The sequence below is a fragment of the Phaethon aethereus genome (assembly GCF_964289735.1).
Source record: "Phaethon aethereus genome assembly, chromosome: 4".
Classification (NCBI taxonomy): domain Eukaryota; kingdom Metazoa; phylum Chordata; class Aves; order Phaethontiformes; family Phaethontidae; genus Phaethon; species Phaethon aethereus.
The window spans coordinates 75,480,844-75,504,650 of NC_138578.1; the positions used below are offsets into that span (position 1 = coordinate 75,480,844).

Consider the following 23,807-nt stretch of genomic DNA (forward strand, 5'->3'; position numbering starts at 1 on the left):
CAAAGTTGCAGTGCTGTTGCTCTCTGTCTTAATGAGAAGGCTGGGTCTGGAGCAAGGAGAAGTGCTGGATGCCCTCAGTCCTCTAATAGCAAAGCTTTAAGGAATACTTTTCAGAGTAATTTTTGTCAAAGGTTTCTTTTCAGACATCACTTTGCCATACATGTTGTACAGTGTTATGTTGGCTAATATGTTAACAGGTGTCAGTGAACTTTGAACCTAATAGGAAATAATGACACACTTTTTTCCAATTTTTAATTCTTTCCATGGTACAACTATATTCAACCTTTGATTCAGGACTCTTTCAAGGGTCATATATACAGAGACCATTTCATATTTTTTTTGTAGTGATCTAGCTCTCTTCTATTTTTATTTTTATTGTTTTTTTTTAAATTTTTCTGAGGGTTAAGCTCTATAGAAAGCAAACTATACACGGAAATTGCCAAAGGAATCATGATTTTGCATCAGTTAGAAGTTTAGTGAGAGCAGTTTCAAGCTTCTACTCAGCAAAGTAGTAACATTTGCTTAGGCAGAACATTAGTATGTGAGTCAGCGGTAACTACTTCGCTTCCTGTCAGCCTGCTTGTTGAAGCTCAGAAAGCTTAGAAAAAAAAAGTACTTTATTAATATAAAAGTGTCCTTGGTAATAGGATAATGTGTCTTAAGCCACCAAAAAAAAAGTGACTTGCAAAAGAAGCAACTTTTCTCTCTCTCTTCCCTCTTCTGCTCCTACCCTCAAAAACCCAAGTCCCCAAAACAATGTTGATCAAATTTAGTAGTTGAATTTCTTGGACCTTCTGTTACCTTGACAATTCTGAACTTTCTGATGGCCATCTTCAAGCCTGATGGGAGACCACAGTACTATCCTGGTACCAGGGCATGAGCCACACTCTGGGTTTATAAGCAGAAGGAAAAAGCAGTATTTCCCAGATGGTAAACAGTGTAAGTGGTCCATTTTTTTTTTTTTTATATTTCAATGGGACTCATAACTTGACACCAGCTTTGCTGCTGTGTCTCACTCAGCCTTCAGTGGTCACACAGGGTGCTCGTTAGTGAACAGCCAGTGAGCAAAAGACTTCAACAGTTTTTATAGTCAGCCAAGGGTCCCCATTACTCTGGATGATTTGGATGCAGAGTAGCTAGGAAGCTCTCTGAAGCAACATGTAATTTGAGTGTAAGAAAAGGAACATAACTTTGAAATACCTTGGGTAACTGAGCACTGACTGTAAGGGCAGGAAGAGGAAAATGGCCTGGGAAAAATAAAACCTATGTAATCTTGAGTGTGAGAATGTGTGATCCATTTGCCTTTGAGAAACATACTTATTTTATTTTCAGTGGACAGAGGATTAAACAGTTTCAAGCAGTGTGGTGCCTGGTGTAGGTGGAATCCACCTTCTCAGACGCTGCAGTATGAGGCAGGAGATCACAGAAGCACAGAATCATTAAGGTTGGACAAGACCTTTAAGATCATCAAGTCCAACCATCAACCCAACACCACCATGCCCACTAAACCATGTCCTGAAGCGCCATGTCCACATGTTTTTTGAACACTTCCAGTGATGGTCGCTCCACCACCTCCCTGGGCAGCCTGTTTAATCCCTGACACACAAGGTTTGGGCAGTAGTGGTTCGGTCAGGAGGAACTATTGAGATATCTACAATGAAGTACACTGAGGCTTTCAGGACCATGAATTAACCTCTTTCCAGGGAAATTTCTACAAGTGCTTAGTTGATTTAGAAGCATGGTATTATCAAAATGTGTTTTGTTTGATTTGGCAAATATGTTTTTTACGACATGTTAATACCAGGTTGTATTTATCTGAGAGGTAGAAAAATAGGAGCTTCAGAGTCAACTATCTTACCTAGAAACTATTTAGACTGGAAAGAAAAACCTATTTGCAATCTCTCTCAAGTCAATGGACTTACGTCAACTTCCTTGATAATCAGTTATTTCCACCCCCCCCCTTTTTTTTTTTTTGAGTCAGACACAGCAATGAAGTAAACGTGTATTCTTCTCCTTATGCTTCCATTGCTTTTTGTCCTATGCTTTAGGGGGATGGACAGAGGGGAGGGGATCTTCTTCCTTTTGCTTTAAATAGCATTTATTTCTAACTGTGGGTGAATAAGAAAACATAAAAAAAATAAGATAATATGTAACTTGAGTGTAGTTCTAATGTTTATGTACAGTTGCTTTTCTGACTCCTTATTCAGCAGTTGCTCTGTGTAATGACATTTTCATTTTTGTGTGTGTGTTCGTGCTTGTGTTTGAATTACAGTGGCCTTGTTGTCTACTCCGAGGGACCGTTAAACTTGGACCATAAACCAGAAGATATGTCTGAACTCTTCAGACCTTTTCACACTTTGCTAAGAAAAATAAGGCAAGTAATAAAAGGTGGTTGCAACTGCTTCTCTTCTGAAGTGAAAATCAGAGGTCTAACAAAGAACACATAAATGTGTAGAAAAGTGCTTCTGTTTATTACATTAACCATAAACTGCATTTTCCTCTCATCTGCCTGATATACCCATGAAAACATAGTTTTTCATTTCATGGGAGTTTTCTGAACTTTTCATCTCTCTGTGATAGTTTTCTTTTTTTTCTGCATATAATTTTATTACATTTCAGATTTTCCTTACGGTTGTATGATGTCTGAAATACTAAAGTTGTAGTTTATTTTTGGGAGATCCTGTTTCTAATTAGCATCAATATTTCTGTTTAACTAGGCTTATTACATTTTCTTAGTATGTTATGATGCAATACTTAATTTTTAATGTAATAGAAACGACTATCAGTTTTTCATATTGCGGATCTGTGTTTACAGGATGGATCAGTTTATATATACCTCTTTTTACAGTGCTTAAGTCCTGGTAACTGTTGGAGGTGTGGATTTTGGCTCAACTTAAGTTGTGTTTTGGCTGAACTTAAGGATATTAAAATACTTTTTTCTTAGTTGAGGTCTTTAGGAAATGGATCTGTTACTTTGGAGAAATCAAGCTGTATCTTTACAGGGTCTTTGTATTCTTTTTTTTTTATATTCACCCTTAAGGTATTTTATCTGGGTGTTAAAAAAAACTATTTTCTAAATCCATAAGCTCTATTATTTTCTCAGAATTCGAATTTATATACCAAATGCAAATTTTATTCCTAGAAATCTCTACAGATAATTTGGCAGAAGTTTTTCTTTCCTGTGTCTAATTTTCACCTGTTTATTGTCATCTCTGTATGTTATGATGACAGTTTGATGTAAGAATAGTTTTCACAGTGATAAATTTATGCCGATTAATCTCCCCTCGCCAATTAGAGGTGAGCCATCTCCTAAGAGAGAAAGCAAGCTCTGTGAGGGATGGTTCAGAGAGAAGCCCATTTCTAAAGTTAGCTTTTATGAATATCCAGACCACATCCTTTTGTGTGCCTTGGAGATTTCTGTCTAGAAGTAATACAGTTTTATTTTTAGGTATATTAACAATATTCATATTGAAATCTCATAATTAAGACAAATCAACACATTGGGGTGAGTTGTTTTGTTTTTACGAAACACCGAGTAAAGAACAACATGAATTGAGGAGCAAAACTTAAGTTAGGAGGGGGAAAAAAACTTTAATGGTAGTGAAGCTTAAGATGTCTGTGAAGTTTACATTAAAATACCTTATTCCCAATACATGGCTATCACAGAACTTTTCACCAGCACTCCACTAGCTGACTAAAGCCAAAAGAACATTTAAAAGCTAATATACTTCTCATAATCCGTACTTTCTGCTTACTCCTTACATTTCACAACACAGAAAATGAAAATCAATGAAGTCAGTTTATTGCTTAGTCCATTTAATTTTCAGTTACTCTGAACTTAATGCTTGGCTTGAAAACACATTAGTAAAATGCTTGTGGGTTCAGTAACTACAATTTTCGATGCAAACTCCAAAAAATGAAAAGACTCTTTCAAATTTGTTTTTTCAAAAAGTTCTGTTATACTTTGACTTAGGTTATGTTTATTCTTTAAAGTGAGTGTTAAGAGTCTAGCAGGCAAAGTTTGCGTAGTGTTTTTAGTGAGATAGCATCTATCAGAGCAAAAATTTAAGCAAGTTAAGATGTCATGTGAAATTTCATCTCTGGCAGTCTCTGAATTGAAGGAATGTCAAGGAACTTGAATACTTGAAAGAACTGGGCCCAGAAAGATCATTTAGCAATATTCCTGAATGAAAAATACATTGAATGAAAATAACAATGAGATACAAATAAGTGTGCAGTACATGTAGAAGTATGTCAGCTGTCTAGAATTTTTTATTGCAGTTTTTTTAACTCATCAGGTAATTCCTACTCAGTGGGAATGTTCACGGAAACCTGTGAAGGAAGATGGAATGAGATACTTGAGCAAAAAGAGAGCATTTTTTCCAGGAGTCTTTCTCCAGTCTCCATCGCCAGTACTTAATGCATGAAAATAGATTCAAGTAGTCTTTTAAAATAGTTGCATCTTGTATTGCAGTTGTGTGCCTGTTGTAAGAATAGAGAACACCACGTTTACTGTAGAATATCATCACATCCTAGTAAATTTCTCTGTGAAGTTCTATAACTTGTTAGCCAACTAAGTATTTTAACTCATGGAATAACACCAAATATACAGCTGATTATTTTGTAGTATTGCAGGTAATTTTTAAGCTGTATGATCCTAAACCATCCCTCCTATTAAAGGCAGTGATAAGCGTTGTATTTGTGTCAGTCCACAGAATTAATTCAGAACTAGCAGAGAACATTTTTGGTGTTGTATTGGTGGCTGGCAACTTTGAAAACAATAGAGACTGTGAAGACTCTCTGAGCAAAAGCAGCAGGGGTTCTTGTTTAGGTTTTGGTAAGGTTGAGCAGGAAACAATGACTTTTAATGTTTTAATTAATACCTAAGCCAGGTGCTTGTGTTTGATTTTTATTTTAGATATAAGACGTCAGCATTGGTATTTTGTACATCTACCAATGCGTAATTATATAGTGGTGTTATCTCTGTTCCTTTTAAACAAAGCCATTTGAACCATTTCTGCAATCTGCCTAGTGAGTATACAAAGCATAGATATTTAATTTAGATGCCTGTGATGGTGAACATTCTTGTGATAAAATATTACCTATACTATGTATACATTTGAGGCTGCTATATGGAGATTTTCAGAGGTGAGCGAACTTGGCGTTTTGCAGTACTCCTTAATTCTGCCCTTTTTTCAGAGCCCTCTGCTTGCCTGGTGCTTGTTTCTGGACCATTATAATTAATGGCAGGGTCCCTACGGATTTTGGTGGTGCAGAATCAAGCAGGTTGCAGATCAAGTGGTGCAGAATCAGAGGATCATACCGTTTTAAGTACACTGCAACCTTTCTGTATCATTGACTAGAAATCAAATGCAGTATTCCTCTTGGCAGTATGTTAAAGAAAGGGGGCCGTGGGGGTGTGAAACTTGTATGCTTTTGGAGTGTGCACAGTGATTGGGGGGAAACTGGTTAGTTTTTCCAAGATGGCTGTGTTTAAAACTTTGAGTCGACTTAAAACTTTTGCAGTAAAGGAGTACCAGTGATATCTGTTATGTATCAGTATTGGCTTCTCAGTGTCGATGTATCGGAGCAGGTCTGCGGACTTCGGTGTGCTGAACTCGGCTCAGTACTGTGGAAGCAGGAGGGTGCAAATTGCATTCCTCAGCTTGCATCATGTTCTTATGCTGGCAGCTCCATAAAGACAGCTATTTGTGCTCTGTTCAGAGCATGGACTGAAGCACAGGCTGGCAATATCAATGATGTTGTTCTCTGAAAACAGACAAGTTAAAATTCTAGTCAGAATAGCTAATTAAAAGTTAATGAATGAGGCTTGGAGGGAATGTGAGAGATCAGTGTACCTGGTGCTTTGTGGCCTGTCTTGTATTCAGCCAAATTTGTCTTTAAATGGACATCTGGCCTCAGATCTTTGAAGAAGTAATTTCTGCACCCTGGATATTGGCAGTAGAGTAAAATATGTTGATTGGTTTTGCAGTAGGCAGAGTAAATTTCTACTACTGCTTGTAACAAGCAGGATACATCTTAAGAACTTGCCTTGTTTTTCTGCCAGTGGCTGTAGCCACTAGAAGAAAAATGCTCCTCGTATTTTCAAGGCTAGACTGCCTTCCTGTGATACTATGCCAAAAAGAGTCAAAGCAGGTGAAATCTCAACATGTGCCTCTTAAAGTCAGTGTTTTCTAAAGCCTCTGTGAGAAGGAAGTGCCCCACTGCTCCCGGGTGGATTGAGAAGCTCACTTTACCTGTGGCTTCTGAATAATGAAAGCAGAGGGAGAAATTCTTTCTTCCATATGAGTACAGCACTTGCTTGGATCCAATGACTAGTTACAGATGCTTCAGCAGAAAGGAAATGAACTGTGGAAGTAGCTACAGCTTAATTAAACCTTATGGTTTAATAATGGTGCCTGATGTTTGGTTTTAAACTTTCAGTAGTGAAATTAACATTTCTTTCTGTATACTAGTTGGCATTAATCTTTTTCTCAGTAGCCACATAGGAATTTTAAAACATGCCACATTCCTAAGTGAATATATTATATTGTTATAATAGATTATATTATATTTTACAGTATATAATTGTATATTACATAGTAATATAATATATTGCATATTGTCATACATAATATTTGTATTAATATATAATCTTAAGATATTATATAATGTATGTTATATAAATGATATATTAATATGTTATATATCATATAACTATATATTATACAGTGAATCCTGTATAATATATAGAGTATCAAAAAATAACTGTTAATCAAACATTTTTCACCTTGCAAGGAAACTTCAATTTAAAACAGCTCAGTGACTCTAGCGGTTTTTTAGGTGGAGAAGGGAAGATAATTGTCCAAAACTCTTCTAGAACAAGCTGTAGTTGTTAATAGCAAAACTTCTGGTATTTGAATTGGGAAAATGAGCATATTTCCTTTGAATTTAAAGCAGAATTATTTCGCTACTGAAATAACAGGGCTGGTGGACTACCACATGTAACATAACTGATTATGTATAGCAATTCCTGCAAGGCAATGTGGGTCTGACTCGCCTAAAAAGACATGAGGACTCTCAGCTGATACAATTGATTTTTTTTTTAAAATATTTTTTTAACTAACCTTTATTTACTTATCCTCAAACTGCACAAAATTGTTCCTAAATTTTGAGGTGGTGTTACTGGCAGAAACAGAGTTCGTTACTCAAGTCAACAAAGCTAGCCAGCATAAAGTAAGTATGTATTTCCAGCACGCACTTTACAGCGAGCGTGTGAAACCTGTATCATGTAGGTCTGAGCAGTTGGGCTCTCTGTGCCGTCAGAGAGGAAGCCGAGCAGCTCTGGGCACCCAGACATCCAGGAATCCCAGGCGCTGCCATGCAATGGTCTGGAGACTGCATGAAATCCCAGACTAGATGCTGAAGGTCAGAAGACTCAATCTTATGTTTTCTCTGGGCCCATTTCATTCCCAGTTACGCTGATGAGCTTGGATGGAAAGCAAATTCCTTTGAGTGTTGCCAGTATAGTCTATAGTTGTAGAAGTTCCTAATTCTTACCTTGTTTTGAGAAGAGGGTATGACTGTGGTGTATGGAGAAGCACACCTGATGTTTAAACAGTTGGCTGTTGATCAGTTCCTGACACGCATATTTTCATCCATGCAAGAAAAGTTCACTGAGGGTTATTGAACCCAAGGATGCCACCTTGGTTCAGAAATCCCTGAGCTACAGGCTGCTGGAGGCCGGTAGGATGCGCTCAGCAGAGATCACCGTGTGCTTGTCCTGCTTGTATGCTCTTCCTTAGACTGTTGTCAGAGACAGGCTTCTCCGCTTGGTGGACTCTGGCCTGACCCAGAAATATCTTATGTTTTTAATATCTTTGCAAAGGTGAGGGACAAGCTTAAACCCTTCACTGTTATGTTTGTGTGCTTACTCTGTTGTGTTTTTTCTTTTAAATTAAAAACTCAGCTGTTTCTAAAATCCAACATTACATTGTTTCTGCTTATAAAATCCTACATCATGGCATTTCTGTAAAAACTGGCAAACTGAAAATTCATAATACAAAGCCTTATGGCAAAAATCATGTTATTCTATGTTTTTATTGATTATATTGGTATAATTCTTTCACAAATAAACCATACAGCCTTTTTTATGCTCACCTTAAAACATAAACCATTTTCTGTCAGTGTGGTTTTATGATGATGATAAAACGCTTAATCTCTTACAGACACTGATTACTCTTTAAATGAAAGATCTGAGTAATGAGATGGTATCATTATATATGGTTTAGACAAAAGAAAGGACTGTATAGGTATTTTAAAATGTTCTAATGTGCCAGATAGCAATACTGGTTTATAGCTTTATTAGGTAAGTGGGCCTAACAAAGGTTATCCATTTCCCTAATTCATTTATTACTGAAAAAATTGTTAAACTTTGGACTAGAAGATGCATATGGAATGATTTATAGAAATACTAAGTTCTGTATTAGCAAATATGGAAATAAGTGAAAAGAGGAGGATACAATGATGCAATTGTTTTTATAAGGGATTTATTCCATAGGCTTAGTTGTTGTTTTTTCAGGGTCATATAACTCTTTCATATAAAAGCAGGATTTTTTTTAAAAATAAAGATGTTAATTGTATGGAATGTACGTAACCATAAAACTGTATAATTCTTACTTAAACATGCTTATCTAAACTTATCTTTTTTTAAATTGTAGGGTAGCTGATATACAAGTCAGATACTGTACTGTCAGATACAGATGTACTTTTTGGGCAATTTGATCTTTTAGTGATAGTACTTGGAAAAATATTTGGTCTTTGAGTTAACTAGTTAAGAATGCAAGCCGTTGACTGGAAATCAAGGTGTGACTTGTGTTGAATGTTTCTTTGGGATTTTTTTGGGTCCCCTTGTTTAGACTGAAGTTACTCCCTTTAGGGGAATTCTTTTAATATGTGGCAGTGGTGGTGATGATGATGATGATTATTAGGCCAGCTGTATGTCACCTGCTAGCCAATGATTTCTAAACATGTGAGGAATAATGGATTCCTAGCCTCTGTTGAAGCAGAAGGTCTTGCTTTTCCCATCCATTCATTTATGCTAAAATATACTTGCTGGTCTTTGAAAACATTGACAGCAGTTCTTGACAGAGGATATTTTTATATTTCTAAATGAGAAACATAGCGTAAATCAAATTCAGACCTAAAATTAAGTGCTGCTGTGTCTGTGGGTTTGTTTTAAAATTATAAAGCACTTAAGCATAACCTCCTCAAATAACACTTTGTTCTTGGGTGCTCATAGTCCTAAAACTGCGATACTGAGGACACTTGATAACACTGGAGATGCTGCATGTCTCTAGACAACAGAGTTTAGTAAATACCAAAATGTTTGCTTTTAGGCCTGCCTGATTCTTAACATTATGCAGAAGCTTAACTCCCTAATGACCCAGTTATGTGTTTGAGGCAGCACTCCAACTTCCGATCCCTGTTTCAGTGAACAGTCTTCTAAGACATCACTGTTGCATATGCGATGCTACTATTTTCAATGAATTCTTTTTATCTGATAATATAATGGTGTGAAACTTACGTGGTACTCTTTTGCAGAATAATTTTCAGAATCTGGTATGAGAGATCACAAATGGGTTTGCTAATCAAAGTAAAATTTGTGAATTAAAAATTAAAATGATATAATATATCTAATTGTGAGTAACTATAGGTAGATGGGGAGAGAGAAAGATCTGGTTTTGGGTGTGATTTGATTTATTTGGGGGCTACATTGCAAGGATGTAAATAATTTTGTACCCTGTATTTGCATGAGTAATCTCAAATTCAGGCATCAGCAATCACATGGGTTCTGAATATGAATGCCAAATGTAGCATGAGTTACACAGCTGAAAGTACTGTGTGCCCCCAAGTTCTGGATTTCTGTACTAACAGTAAAAGCTTTTTTAAAATCCGTAATGTTACTGTCTCCTGTGGCTGTAAATGCAGAGTGATGTGTGTATTTCTTCATTTTCAGGGATCTGCTTCAGACATTAACTGAGGATGAACTGCACACACTGGAACGTAACCTCTGCATCTCTCAAGATGTGGATTTTCCTGTCAGAGCAGATCCTGAAGTACCCTCTGTCATTACACCGGGCATAACCACAACTTTGCCTGCTAAGGAGCTTTCGGCAAAAGCTGAAAACACAGAGGCTGAGCTGGCTTGTTCTATGCAGTATGATGAACAGGAGCTAGAACAGCTGAATAGGATGGTACACAGAGTCGGAGATGAAATGTCTTCTCTGCTTTCCCCTCCAAGCATCTGTCAGTCTCCAGCTCACAGACCTAGCCTAAGAAATAGTTCTAGCACAGAAGCTTCACCAACAAGACACCATCTTGACAATTTAACTGATGAAGAGGACAGAGTGTTTTTTATGGATGACCTAGATGGAGCAGGAGAAGCTCTTGCTGGGTTGGATTCAGTAAGTGATACTTTTGCATGGGTGAATAACCCTTGCCACGATTCAGAACAGAACCTGCAATATAGAGATGCTTTGCTGTATGAGAATGGCCATCAGACAGAGGAAACTTTGCTTTTAAAAGATGCTGAAAGTGACTTAAGCAATAATAACAATATTGAAGATAGCAAACAGATGTCTGGCATTTCAGTTCAGAATTCATGCAGCTGTCTAGAAGGTCCGGACTCACAGTTATACCTCAATGGCTGGGATGCATATGCTGATGATGCAGAAATGGCGGAAGTGATAGCTCACAGGACCGGGGGAATGAAAATATCTGCTACTGTAATATTCAATCCTAAATCTCCCTCTAGCTCAGAATCCCCAGTAACAACTCCAGAAGCAGCTATTAGTTGTGTTCCTGGATCTGCTAATCCATTAGCAAATGAGGAGGAGGATGAATCCCATAAACTCAGTATAGCTGCCACAAACTGTCTAATTAATTCCTGTGTGTGTTGTGGCAGCTGTGAAGACAGCAGGGAGGACAGCATTGCAGGTTTAAAGACTAAACATTCTGCAGGAGGTGTTGTAAATGCTTCATACACATTAGTAAAGTCTAAGGAAATGGACCATGTAGATAACTTGGACAATTCAGTCCCTGCACAGGAAACATTAAAACCTGAAACTTCTGCTTTGTTAGCAGAAAGAGACTTTGGCAGAGAAGAGCAAAAACTGCCAATCTCCTCTAAGTGCCTGACACATTCCTCAGGTTCACAGGTAGGAGCAGAAAATGACTCACAAGGAGAATCAGAAAGCATCTCAAATCAGCAGAGGAAGTGGGAGAAGAGAAAACAACTATGTGATAAAAAACTGGACAACAGTGACGATCCTAGTAGTGAAAGGACAGCAAAGGAAGATGTAAAGTCAAGATCTAGTTCAAGGTAAGAGCAACTTGATGTTTTGGTAGTAATTTGCACGTAAATAAATTTCTATATCCTTGTACTTTAGTAATCGGTGTATAATTAATGTTGATTTTTTTTAAAAACTGTGTGTTGCAGGATTAAGGAATTTTTCAATATAAGTTTTTTTTTTAGTGCAAGTAGCTTTTTATTGGACTTCCTCAGCTTTTTGGGAAAACATTTAGAGAACACCTGAATTTTAATCATATAACGTCTCTACATAATTGAAATCAAGTACACTAATCTTACCAACTTAATGTAAGAAAGAGTGCATTGCTGCTAAACATTACCTGGGTCATTATCTCTGTTGTACCCTGCTGTTTTGCAGGGAAAGTGTGTCTGGCAGATACTAAAAAGTTAACTTCTGGCATCAGTGCATGAGATTAAATTGGGATCTAAACACATCTTACCTTAGCTTCATTTGAGAGAACGGGATTGATCTGATAACATTGCGTGTGGGCATGAATATATTTGTGAACGTGTGTGTGCTGAAGGAGCCTAACAGTGCAGAAGCAGCTTTTAAACCTATTGGACAATTTCAGCCAAAGCTGATAGAAAAATAGGGGTCATGGATTAAGTTTCTACATATTTAATGACAGTAAGGAACTAGGTAACAGGGAGAGGCCATAATAGTTGTGTCAGAGGAAATGCCATGCTTCAGCTCAACTTTGATTAGACAATAGGGATCCTACACACATCAGTAGGAAACCACACTTCATTTTTGTTTTATTGTTTAGAGGATAACCTGTTTTGTAGTGAGTAATGTTCTCAGTTTTCCTGAAGTATTAATATCATAAAGCAGAAGGAATAAATTAAATAGAAGCTATTGTTGTTCTCTGTATTTCTGTGACAGCTTTCTTCCATTGTGGCTTAGTGTGTCAGTACTGTGGAGACCGTGTGTGTGATGCAGGATTTCTCTTTTTGTTATATGTGTATAGAGTTCAGGATAACACAGCAAGGGTAGCTTGAACCATGAAGAATTACCACAATATACATGCTAGAGAAATAAACATCTGTTTAATAACATACCAGTTGAATTATGAAATATTTTACTCGTAGTGGCAATAGAATCAAGAATTCTTTGCGCTGGAGTGAGTACTTCTTACAGGTAAAGCACAACTTAGTATGCACAAAACCTAGCTTTTAAGAAGGTAATTTTATCTTCCTCATTATTCTGAGTATTTGCAATCTTAGGCTTGCAAGTGTGATCATATTCAAGGCCTTACAACAGGGTTTCTGAATGGATGTCTTTTTAAGAAGTAATTTACAAATCCCTCTGACATTTCATGCTTTTGCAACACTTCAGGTGGAATATTGCTTAAAAGTAATTACTGCATGTTTAATTAGTGTCCTGATAAAACATACATCGTTTACAAAACTCAGACAATTTGTCTACCAATTTTTGCCTTGGGTAGGGTATTAAGTAAAATTTCTGAGAACAAGTCTGCAAAATATAATAAAATTATATATATAAGCTTCTTTTTCAGCCTCCCATGGTTTGTGGATATAATAACCTCTTCTCTGTGTGCTTGTCCAGCCTCTATTAATATTGTGTAAAAACATACAAGAATTGTCCTTTTACAGAGAATTCTGTAGGTCTGTGTTCCTGTGTGTCCTTTTGCTCTGGACCTGGCTCCTAACAGCATCATTGAACGGCTCCTAGTTCCTGCCTGGCCTCTCCACTCTGGTTGTGATTTTGTAGACCTCAGTCACACTTCACCTACATGGTTACTTTTTCAGGTTGGAGAAGTCACAGGCTACTTAATCAGAAGTTGTTCATAGCTTTGATCGTTCTTTTTGTCTTGCTCTAAACCTTTTCCAATTATACTATTTCCTCTTAGTGATAAGTGTATCAGAACTACATTTACTGAAGATATGAGCAAACCATGGATTTGCACAGTGGCATAACTATTTTCTGTTGCTTTTCCAGTGGCTCCCAATATTTGACTTTTGATTTTTTTTGCTAAGTGGTGAGCTGATGTGTTTTTGAAGTTGTCTGCTAAAGCCCCAAGATCCTGCTTCTGATCTCAGAGGCTGTCATTCTTGATCTGATGCTACCCTGTGTTTTTACCAGTTCAATTTCATCTTGCTATTTTATTAGCTGTTGTTCAGACTTTAAGATCCTCTGCAGTTCTTTGGTCTGCTCTTACTATTACCCTGAATAATTTTGCACAGTAGACCTTTCAGACCTCATTGCTGTCCCCATTTTTGCAGATTGTATGTGAAAGCAAAACCCCGAGGGTCCTAAGAACTTCAGCAGTGACATCCCCGCTCTTCCGAGAAGGTCATTTATCAGCTCTTCCCTATTTATGGTTAAGAATTATTTCTCCATTGTGGGCCCCTTCCTCTTATGCTATAGCTCCTTCATTTTCTTAAAAGCCTTTAGTGAGGTATTTTGACAGAGCCTATTTGGAAACCCAGAGGCTGCCAGCCGAATTACTGTTCTTCACAAGCTTCTTGACCCCTTCAGAGAGCTCTCAAGAGGTTCCCTCTGCAGAAGCCACGTTACTTCTTCCCAGGCAGGTCTTCTCATTATTGTCTACCTATTTTAGCTTTTGATATATTCTGTTAAGTTGCTTGGTACAAACATCAGGCTCACAGAACTAGAGTAGTTAGAATCCCCTTGAAGTCCTTTTTATTTTTAGAGATTGCCACCTTTAAACTTCAGGCATTAAGGAAGTTTTAAATGAGAGGTTAATAATTCATCTAATTCATTCTTGAATTCTCCTAAAACTCTTGGGTGAATATTTTTGAGTACTTTGAAAAAAAAGTTAGTGGGGGTCTGTTTTCACCATAGCGTCTTCCACAGTTACTTTGTTGATTACATCTAATTCTCTCTATTTGTCATTGAGACTATAGTACATCTGTTATTAATTGGCAAATATTCCATCTTTGCAGAAGCGGAGAAATAGAGATGGAGGTATTTTGTTACTAGATTGTTGCTCCATTGTTTGGAAATGTTCTAATATTAACGCCTTCAGTATATTTTGTAAGAGATGGAGATGCTGGGGATCTACTGAGGACTGAATTAAAAAAATATGTATGTGTAGGGCCTTAGTTTTCTCATATATATCTCTATGTATAGATTTGGCTCTTGCCTCTGAATCACTAGGCATGTTATCGTTAAAAGAGATAATTCAGTTACAAAACAGAACTTTGTGGACCTTTTCTTACTCATGCTGCCGGGGCGGTGACTAATCACTGCTTTTCAATGGTATTTTTAAATTGGAAGATCACATTAGGCTTCTGTGACTGCTCCCTATTACATGCTTGTGAATGCCAACTTAACCATAGGGGAAATGTTTGAGACAGTAGATTACTTTCAGAATGATGGACCCATTAACTAGAACAATAAGCTATCTAATATACATGGAATAGCTGCAGGATATGCTCATTCATCAAATTGATAAATGTATTTACTTTCTAGTTACTGTAGGTCACCAACTAGACAAGGGAAAGAAAATTTTCTTCTGAATCAAGCAGCTGTTAAATGTGTACGTTATGACACAAACGGTTTCTTTCAGTATATCAGTTCTTATACTATGCAATATAACATTATAGGTATAATTTCAATGATCAAGTCAGGTTTACTGTAATTAGTCCTTAAATCTGAAATACCTAGTATTTCAGGCTTCTCTATCTAGCCTCAATATTCAATGGAGTTAAAAATACAGATTAAATACCCAAATCTTAAGTAGAAGGGTATTGGTGTGTTTTTGCTACTTTGGTTTTTAAGTCATAGCTGACATGTCTTTCTCCATTATCAGCTTGTAAGTGTCTCAGAGCCATAACACACCAAGGGCACCCAGAGTCTTGGGCAGCAGCATTAATGAGATGCAAATAGGAGAAAAGCGCTAGCAAAGATGTAGTCAGCATCTGATCTGCTGAAGGGACAATGGACAAGTAAAGGCTATCATGTAGCAAAACAAATGTTGAAGGGGGGAAATAATATAAGAATAGCACAGAAGATGATAAAATTATGAAAAAGCAGCATTTGGTGTTTTGGGGCAAAAAAAGACATAAGTTAACACTAAACCGAAGCTTTAGATCTGTATCTAGGCTTCCTTCTTTTTCAACTGGAATCAAGCTGTCTAGATTTTTAAAATGCTCATTCTGTCATAGTATTCTGCCTGCTTGTTCCAAGGGGAAAGAAAATTACGAAGAGTGAGGATCTTGTTTATTTTGGTGTTTTGGAAATACTTGGTTTTCATTCTTTCCAGAGTTGAAGAGTCCTTGTAAAACTGCTAATTCTTCTATGTGGTTTATGAAGTTTGGCAGCTTGTTTCATATTGTCACACAATGCTAGTGTTCTCATGTTTTAGTCTTAAATATCTAGTTGTGTGTTTGTTTATCTATGTACTGACTTTAAAACAGTTCTGATATAAAAAAGATTCTTAAGCGTAGTTCCTTTCCTTTCTGCTGCAGGTCTATTATGTCTAGCTTAAATTATACTACTTTTTTTGCCATTTTCTTTGATCTATTTGGTGAGTAAAAAAGGCTTTGATGAAGCCTTTTGCAGTGCACCTGAGGCTTGGCAAAAGGAGCTGAAATTGGTAAGTGAGGAGAACTTCTTATCTTCACACTTTCTTCAAGCTCTATCTGCGTCCATCAGCTGTTAGATGTTGGTGCTGTTCGCATTTATTTGTGGGGGCTTAAGAAAATAGAATATTTTGCCATATGCTTTTGCAGTGTAAGGAGGAGGCATGAGGTATCCTTGAAAAAGCATGTTTTGCTGTTTACTGTTCTGTATTGCAATTCTAGAATAAGATGAATAATTTATTCTTCTCCAGCTTGGTATTCAAGTTGTCCCATTTCTTAGTGTTGCAATTCTGTAGTCTAAAATTGTATATATTTTAATATATTTATATATTATATATTACAATAGCCTATATTGTAATATATTTCCAATTTTGTTTTCTCAGCAAATTAGAATGACTTTGTAAAAAGATGAACACCTGTTTTATACAGTTGGTTTTTCTAATTTTGATTTTTTTCTGCCTGTTTTATTTTGTTCACTCCTTAGCAACATGTGACGTGTGCACATTTTCAGTACAGCAACTTTAAGATAAGTCATTGCACCTTTATAAATGCATGGAAAAGAAGCATTTGTATTTTTGGGATGCCTAGCATTTACATTTTAAAAAACAAAAACAAACCCACACAAATTACCTGTCTAGCTTGTCTTTTAGTTTATAGCATTCGATTCTATAAGTGGTCCTTTATCAAAACTAGATTAATTGATATTGAAATGCAAATTTCAATTGATTGAATTAAAAATGCAAATTCAAAATGCAATTTTCAAATTTATTAAATGTCTTAAATTCATGCTTTGTCTTTACATGACAAAGTTGTCTTTTTCATAAAAATTAAAGGACAGCTGTGCATGGTCACATAAACAAAACCACGTCTGCTTGGTGTCTTGTATCGATCAGTCTTTTTAACTAGCTATTCAGGAGTAAGAAAACTTCTCATCAGCAAGAGGGAAGTAGTAGTTGACTGGGAACAAAATATCAGCCTTTCAACTGCAAAACTTCCTTTAAGCAATCCTTTAGCTGGCTGTTGATTGAAATTCCTCTGTTCCCCTTCTGGTATACAGTTTCTTCTTTTTGTGCAACTGGCCAAATGCAGAGTCAGTATGACTGAGTTTTTTCAATCCCTCCTCCCCTTCTTCTTTTTAACAATACGTATCTCAAATTAAAAGTGGCAGTGTTTGACCTTATCTGTTGAACACTGATTTTGTGCAGTATCCAATAACGTGACTGCTGTTATGAAGCCTTGGCATGCAAATACAAGGTGTCGGTGTTTTATACCAGTTTCCCTTTTACTAGGGAAGAGTAAATATATTTACTGTTTACCATATATCAAATGCAGCAACAGTGAACTGTATTAGATCTCAACATACAGATACCTGAAATGAGTATAGTAGGTAAAACAGAGTTTTAAAAGCCACTCACATGGTGGTTTTGGTGTAGCTGACACATGAGGTTTAGAGTTAGCTTTCCTGTAGTGAGATAGAGATGAGAAGATCTGTGCCAATTAACTAATGTAATATGGAATGTAACTGTAACTCAAGTAACATTCATAAAGAAACCATCCCCTGAAATAGCCAGAGGCTTAATTAAATATAAGAGACTGGAAATACATTCCAGTAGAAATGAGCAGACAAACCAGGAAAAAGGTAGCTTTCAGTTTTTTTACTTAGAATAGTTATAAAAAATGGCCAACAGCTTTAAATAAATGGTTTGTTAGTTCAGTCTGACAGTATTCCATGAAAAGAGGCAGCCCCATCACCCCATGTCACTTTGCTCTGTTGTCTCAAATCTTTATTCTGTATTTTTATCAGAAGTGCTGAAGAGTTCTATTTTGATGAGCGTGGATGATGGTTTTATCCCATGCTAGAATGTAATTTTTAAAATAGCACTGTAGGCGTTTAAGACCTCAGAAATGAAACAAACTTTTGCTGCTTTACACAGTTTGAACAGTCCTATGAATCCCAATCCAACATGGCATTAATTTCAAATGAACATGAGATGTGGTGAAGTTCAGGTCACTGGTGTGGGAAGAAAGGGTTAGCTGCTCTCAGCTACAGAATGTGTCTATGTGCACATACCTTCTCTTATAATTGTGCTAATGAACATGCATGCTGAGCTCCCATCAGCTGATAACAGGAGTCATGAGTTGGGAAAAGCAGGTCAATTCACCTCAGGATCTACCAGCATCTTAGAAAAGCTGAGTGAATCTTCAGGCAGACACTAATAAGAAGAAGATTCTGCAAAGAGGTATCCTGAGTCTGTGTGTACTGAGAAGGAATGCAGTGAGTATGTCAGGAGTCTGTCTTGTTTGGTTTGTGTGTGTTTGGTTTTTTATAGATATTTAGTATAACACTGAGAAGGTATAAAACAGAATTATCATTATTGGATTCCCATTTCTTTGTACTAAATAAACACAGAATTTCTTATCTGAAGAGTTACAGCCTGAATATGAACCAGAAATAAACATTGTAAATAATAAATATTATTTCTGGTATAAAAATTCAATCTATATTGGTACACAGGAGTGAGAAAAATGTTTACACATTGTAATTGTCTAAACTACAACATCCTTTAACACAACAAACTACCCTCTGTGAGCAGAGTTTGTGTCAAGTGTATCCAGAAGAGTTTACACTGCCAAATGATGACTAACCAGATGGATATCTAATCCTGAAATCAGTGGATGGCTCAGCATGGCCAGGTTTGTGCACCAAGTAAAAGATGGAATAGTGGAAGATGAAGGCATTTATGAAGCAGTTTAGAATGGCAAACAGTGTTAAGACGAGGCTTAAAAAGATCTGATGATAGTGGAGCTGATGAGAAAAAGTTATGCTGATAGCAACTGGTTAGAGGTGAGAGAGGATTCAAATGAGGGGAAAAGAAGTATGGAGAAGTAGTATGAAGTGAGGCTTGTAAGCTGGTCAGAGAACATCTGTGAAGATAAAAATAAAGATAGCTTTGAGATCGTTGGTAATGTAAGCTGTTTGCGTGCCACTATGTTCAGAGGTTGCTCATCAGGTTTACTTACCATCAAGGTCCAGCACTTTGTGCCACCTTTAGCGTTTTGCCTTCTGTCTTGGACTGGCCACTCCACAAAGTTAGCTCAGGATGGAAAGTGATTTCATTACTTGGCATAACGCTGGCAATAAACAATACCTGCTCTTAACAGAGAGATAGTACTTAAAATGGTGGTGTGTTTTGTTTATGTTTTAGTCTTGAGTGTTTGATTCCCCAAAAAATTGTGAGAACTTTGAGTTGTTAGGAAAATTGTTAGCCCTTTGGATTGTGCTTAAGAGCTGAAAACCTCAAATTGGGGGGGGGGGGGGGCAGAAATCTAGAAAACCAGAACCTAAGAAAATTCAATTTAGGTTCTTAAATAGTTTTGTTGTTTTGTATCACGTACTATTGGTAACCCAGATATTTTGACTGGATTTCAAATATATCAGGCAGAGCTTCACAGAAAGCGCTGAAGGATGGCAAACCTGACATCTTTCAGAAGAAGTGTTACTACTCAAATTAGCTGGCAGGATTGTTACACTGGAAAAATCTGGAAATGGCAGGGGGGTGAGAGAGAATAAAAGAAGGTGCTGAGTTTGCTAGTTGTTTCCTGGTTCTGCTGTTCAAAGATTACTTTTTTCTGAACAATACATTTCATCTTTGCAAGACAGTTTCTCCTGCTCAATCATGCTGTGAAATCACATACTAATGGTTTTTTAATATCATTTAGCTGCCATAAAACAGATAGTAAAAGTACATTTTAGTAGCGTGACCATATTGTAAGATTGGATGGGTAAAGGTGATGAGCTGTAAAAGAGTAAGCCTTTCTTTAAATGCATATATCTTTCCGTAATGAGCAGAATTAGCAAGGGAAATTACATAAAACAAATGAAAGTTAAATAGATTTTCATTCAAGTCTGATAAAATTATTTTCCAGTTGTGATGGCTCTCCTTTCAACTAAAACATAGTACACTGGGGATTTATTTTAAAATTGGCAATCAGAAATGAGGAATATGAAGGGGTACATTTTCCAAGTGATTAGTGGGAGGTATGCAAACAAATCCTATTATTTCTTAGTGGGATTAGAGCACATACCTTCCATACACTGCTTTGAAGAATTCCCCTTAAGCGTTCTTCCAGATTTCTAGCTGCAAAAATAGCTACAACAGTAAATTTGGTAGAAGAAAAGAATTTGGAATGTAGCTGGTTTGAATATTTACCCCACATAAACGTACAAATTAAAAGAGCATAAAAAAGTCTGCTAGTAATTGTGGAGAAGTAAGGTAAAATAATCCTGACCTATATAACTACATCGCTTTTAACTAAATATATTTCTTAGGTTTCTCTCTGCCTTGTCCAAAGATTTCTGTTATCTGAACATTTGAGTTCAGCAGGCTCAAATGATTCTTCTGCACTGCCTAGAGCGAATACAGCTTTGATACTTCTGCTCAAGATCACATATTTTCTTGTCTAGTATAATGTAATTTTTTTCAGCTTTTGGAATTTCTAGTAGCTGAGCAGTAAATTGTTACTGAAACAAAAGATTGGTCATTCCAAGATAGTTTTGTAGTGCTTATGAAACTATTTTTACTCTTCTAATCCTAGCTTATGTTGATAATATGATATAAGATCTAAAATGATGTGTTATTTAAAGGCTTTTCATTAGCCTGGGGATGCCAGAGACAAGTTGAGTACCATTCATTTAAATTATTCATATCCTTTTACTTCAGTAGCTAGTGGATTTCCTCTAATGAAGTGTCAGTGGGTTGACATGGGACTGCTCCTCCCTGCTCATCTGTTGGTTTGAAGGACAAAGTTTGAGGTACCTGTATGGCAGCTCTAGGGACTGAGCAAATTTAGGAGTAGGAGTAGGTGTACTATCTTCATCTCTTTCACTGAAGAGTCAGCCTTCTGCTTTCTCACAGACTTTTTCCTTCCCATTGGAAGGAAATGTAGATCATACTTACCACATTTCAGAAGTTCTTGAGGTTTATTCTGTAGGGGTGTCTTGGCGTGAAACACGCAGTGATTTTATGAACTTCCAGTTTTCTTTGTTACAATGTTAACCATGCTTAGCAGCATGGGTACGCTCTTCCCTCTATACCCTCTGACAGTGCAAGATCCTCGGTTCTTTTCTGAATGTTGTAACTGTATGGCGTGAATGAATGTTAAGGTTTTTAGGAGATGTGTGCCTGCTGACTGACAAATTGTCTGTCCTTTTGGGAAGAAAACAGAATATGTTTGCATCATTTTCTGAAGAGCAAAAATACAACTGCCAGTTTACTTTTATTTCTGTATAATCCATGACAAGCCGTGAGTTATCGGTGCTCTGTTTTTTACCTTTGTTTGGTTCAGCAGTTCATTTTGTTTCCGTATGTTTTTTCAGTTCTCAGGATGGCTTACGTGATTCCCCCCTCAGCTCCATCTCCAGCAGTGACTATGAGAGTGTTTCTGTCACTACATGTAGTCTCTCCAGCATATACACTCTGAGGTAATAACATCACTTTGCAGTCAGATTTGGCGAATGCTACTGGGTTATGCTTGGTTAAAAATTTTCATTGAATTAACAATCAAGTGACAGCAACACTTCTGAGTGTTCTTCCTTTTGAACAGCAGGTGTTTTGTTTTTAGTTGTTTGGTTTTTTCCCCTAGCAGTTTTATTCAGTGCTGTGGCAATTGAGAGGCAACTCTTTATGGAAAAGTTTTAATGCATACAGCAATGAATTATGTACGTCCATGTTATTTGTCCATATAGGATTTCTTGAGAGAGACTTCAGGTTTTAGCTTGAAAACTACCAAATGTTTGTCTTAGCTAGGTCTTGGCTTTCTAGAAGACATGTTGTTTTGCCTAGTAAAATGAGGTGGTAAAATAAGGGCAGCGTTCCAGTTAATAATTTAAATTCCACAGTGTTGTTGGCCAAAATTGTTGAGAAAACTAGTTTATTTTCTCTTCTTTATTTATCTTCTGAAACTGCATGAGAGTTTTAACATTAATTAGTTTTGTTTAGAGCACTTAATGAGAATGATAGAGGAATAAAGCATAGGGCAGAAAAATGTGACTAAAGCACAAATATGAGTTCTTTGCTTTTTTCAGTGTTTGCATAACGTACCTGGATGTGATGTATTGCATACAATGTATGCAATAAAGTTTTTACTCTGGTACAAGCAGATTGAAATACCGCTATTTCAGTTGAGGTAGACAATCTTCCACAGCTTCTTGTCTACCCTTTTTCATCTGTTTATCTCTACCCAGCATTTCATTTGAACTTCACGAATTCCAAATTTTGTCTGGGTTTTGGGATAGAAAGAAGGGGTAAAATGTCTTTTCTAGTAGTGATAGAGGAGATGATACATATAATAATATTTTTTTTTTCAGGATGTGCCCATCTTCAGGGTCTTTTTTTGTTTTAGAGTTTCATATATTTAAAATAAGGCAGAAAGATGCAACTAAAACTGTTTTTCATGGTTTTGATTTTGTAATACATTTCCTTTTGACTGTTCTTCAAACAAAACCCAACTTAACTGCATGCAACAGTTGCCCTCTTCTAAATACTGTATACATCAAGACTGTTTCACACAGGGCTGTCTGAACGGGCAATAGAATTAACCTCAGTTATTAGTCAGGAGTAACTGAAGCAGTGAGAAAAAGTAAGTCTTCATTAGGTGCACCACTTTTTGCCAAGGCCTTACTGTACTGCCTTTGTACGTTAGTATTGTAGTTGCCACTGTATTGCTGCTTAGGTAAACTAGATCTGTCTTTTCCCTTTTTTCAAATTTTGTTTTGCTTGAAGTTTGATTTATAAGGCAGTATTTGTACATGTGCATTTGTGCTCTCGTCCACTGAACTATAGCATTGTATCAACTCTGGGTGTCATGCAAGAAATCCAAGTTGCCTATTTTTTGGTATCTGATTGGTATTACTAGAGATCTAGCTATTGTAGTTTATGACCCAATTAAAAAAAAAATAGCTAAGTACCTGCTTGATTATACTGATATGAATTTCCCTTTTTATAATATTCAGTTTAAAAAAAAGTTTAAATTCCTTTTAATGACTTCATAAAATAAAAAGGAAAAAAAAAAGCTCAGAACTCCACTTCACAGTAGTATGTTCCTAGATCTCTGTGCAAAGTGTAATATTCAGTATACCTACTGGTATTACATTTCAGAATATGTTATCTTTAAGGGGTTCCCCTGTTCTTTTACCTTGTATTACCTAAAGAGTTTTATTTGGCTGTTAAACAACTTCTCTAGAGTTGTATCATTTGTTTACTACAACAAGCATGTTCATTGCAAAAACAATCTCTACAAAATGTTCTCTTCTGAAATAACTTAAGTTCTCCCTGTTGTCATGCACATATCCAAAATAATACCTAAATTGTTTTTTTGTTTCTCTTCTCTGAAGTATGCCATTTTAATGTGCTTAATTTCTTGTTATTTTCACTTAATAATTACAAATTTAAATGCAACATTTGCAACATTGTCTGAAAAATAATTAGCTAAACATAGAATTCTTGAAATGCATTTATTTGGCCTTTCAACCTCCCATGAATCATAAACAATTCCTTTGTGCTGTTAGATAATCAATACTGAGGCTGACTGTTGTGTTGTCAGTTTGTGGCATGTTTTGGAAACAAAGTGCCTTGAAACAATTTGGCTCTGGTAGCAAAATCAGCTTAGCCAGAGTAGCACAGAGTTGTGAATGAACTACTAGTGTATCAAATAGCACAGGCTGAATGGGTTTGAAACAATGAAGTACCGTTTTGGTTTTTATTGGAAGGAAAAAGCTCTTAAGACTGTAGGAACCATTTGGGACCTGTAAAAGGAGACTGCTTCAAATCAGCCTGTGATTTACCGCCTTAGACTTTTTCCATCAGCA

The 23,807-nt window shown here is 36.5% G+C and overlaps 1 protein-coding gene across 1 annotated transcript in view; it reads left to right on the top strand.

Annotated features, from left to right (window-relative positions):
* ZFYVE28 (zinc finger FYVE-type containing 28) overlaps positions 1 to 23,807 on the top strand; it is a gene marked incomplete at its 5' end in the record, with an annotated part of 165,069 nt that overhangs the window by 110,706 nt on the left and 30,556 nt on the right. Inside the window, 3 exons of the mRNA XM_081999561.1 lie at positions 2,273 to 2,374; positions 10,019 to 11,383; positions 21,318 to 21,422. Of these exons, the coding sequence (XP_081855687.1) occupies positions 2,273 to 2,374; positions 10,019 to 11,383; positions 21,318 to 21,422 (1,572 nt within the window). The remainder of the gene's footprint in view (positions 1 to 2,272; positions 2,375 to 10,018; positions 11,384 to 21,317; positions 21,423 to 23,807) is intronic.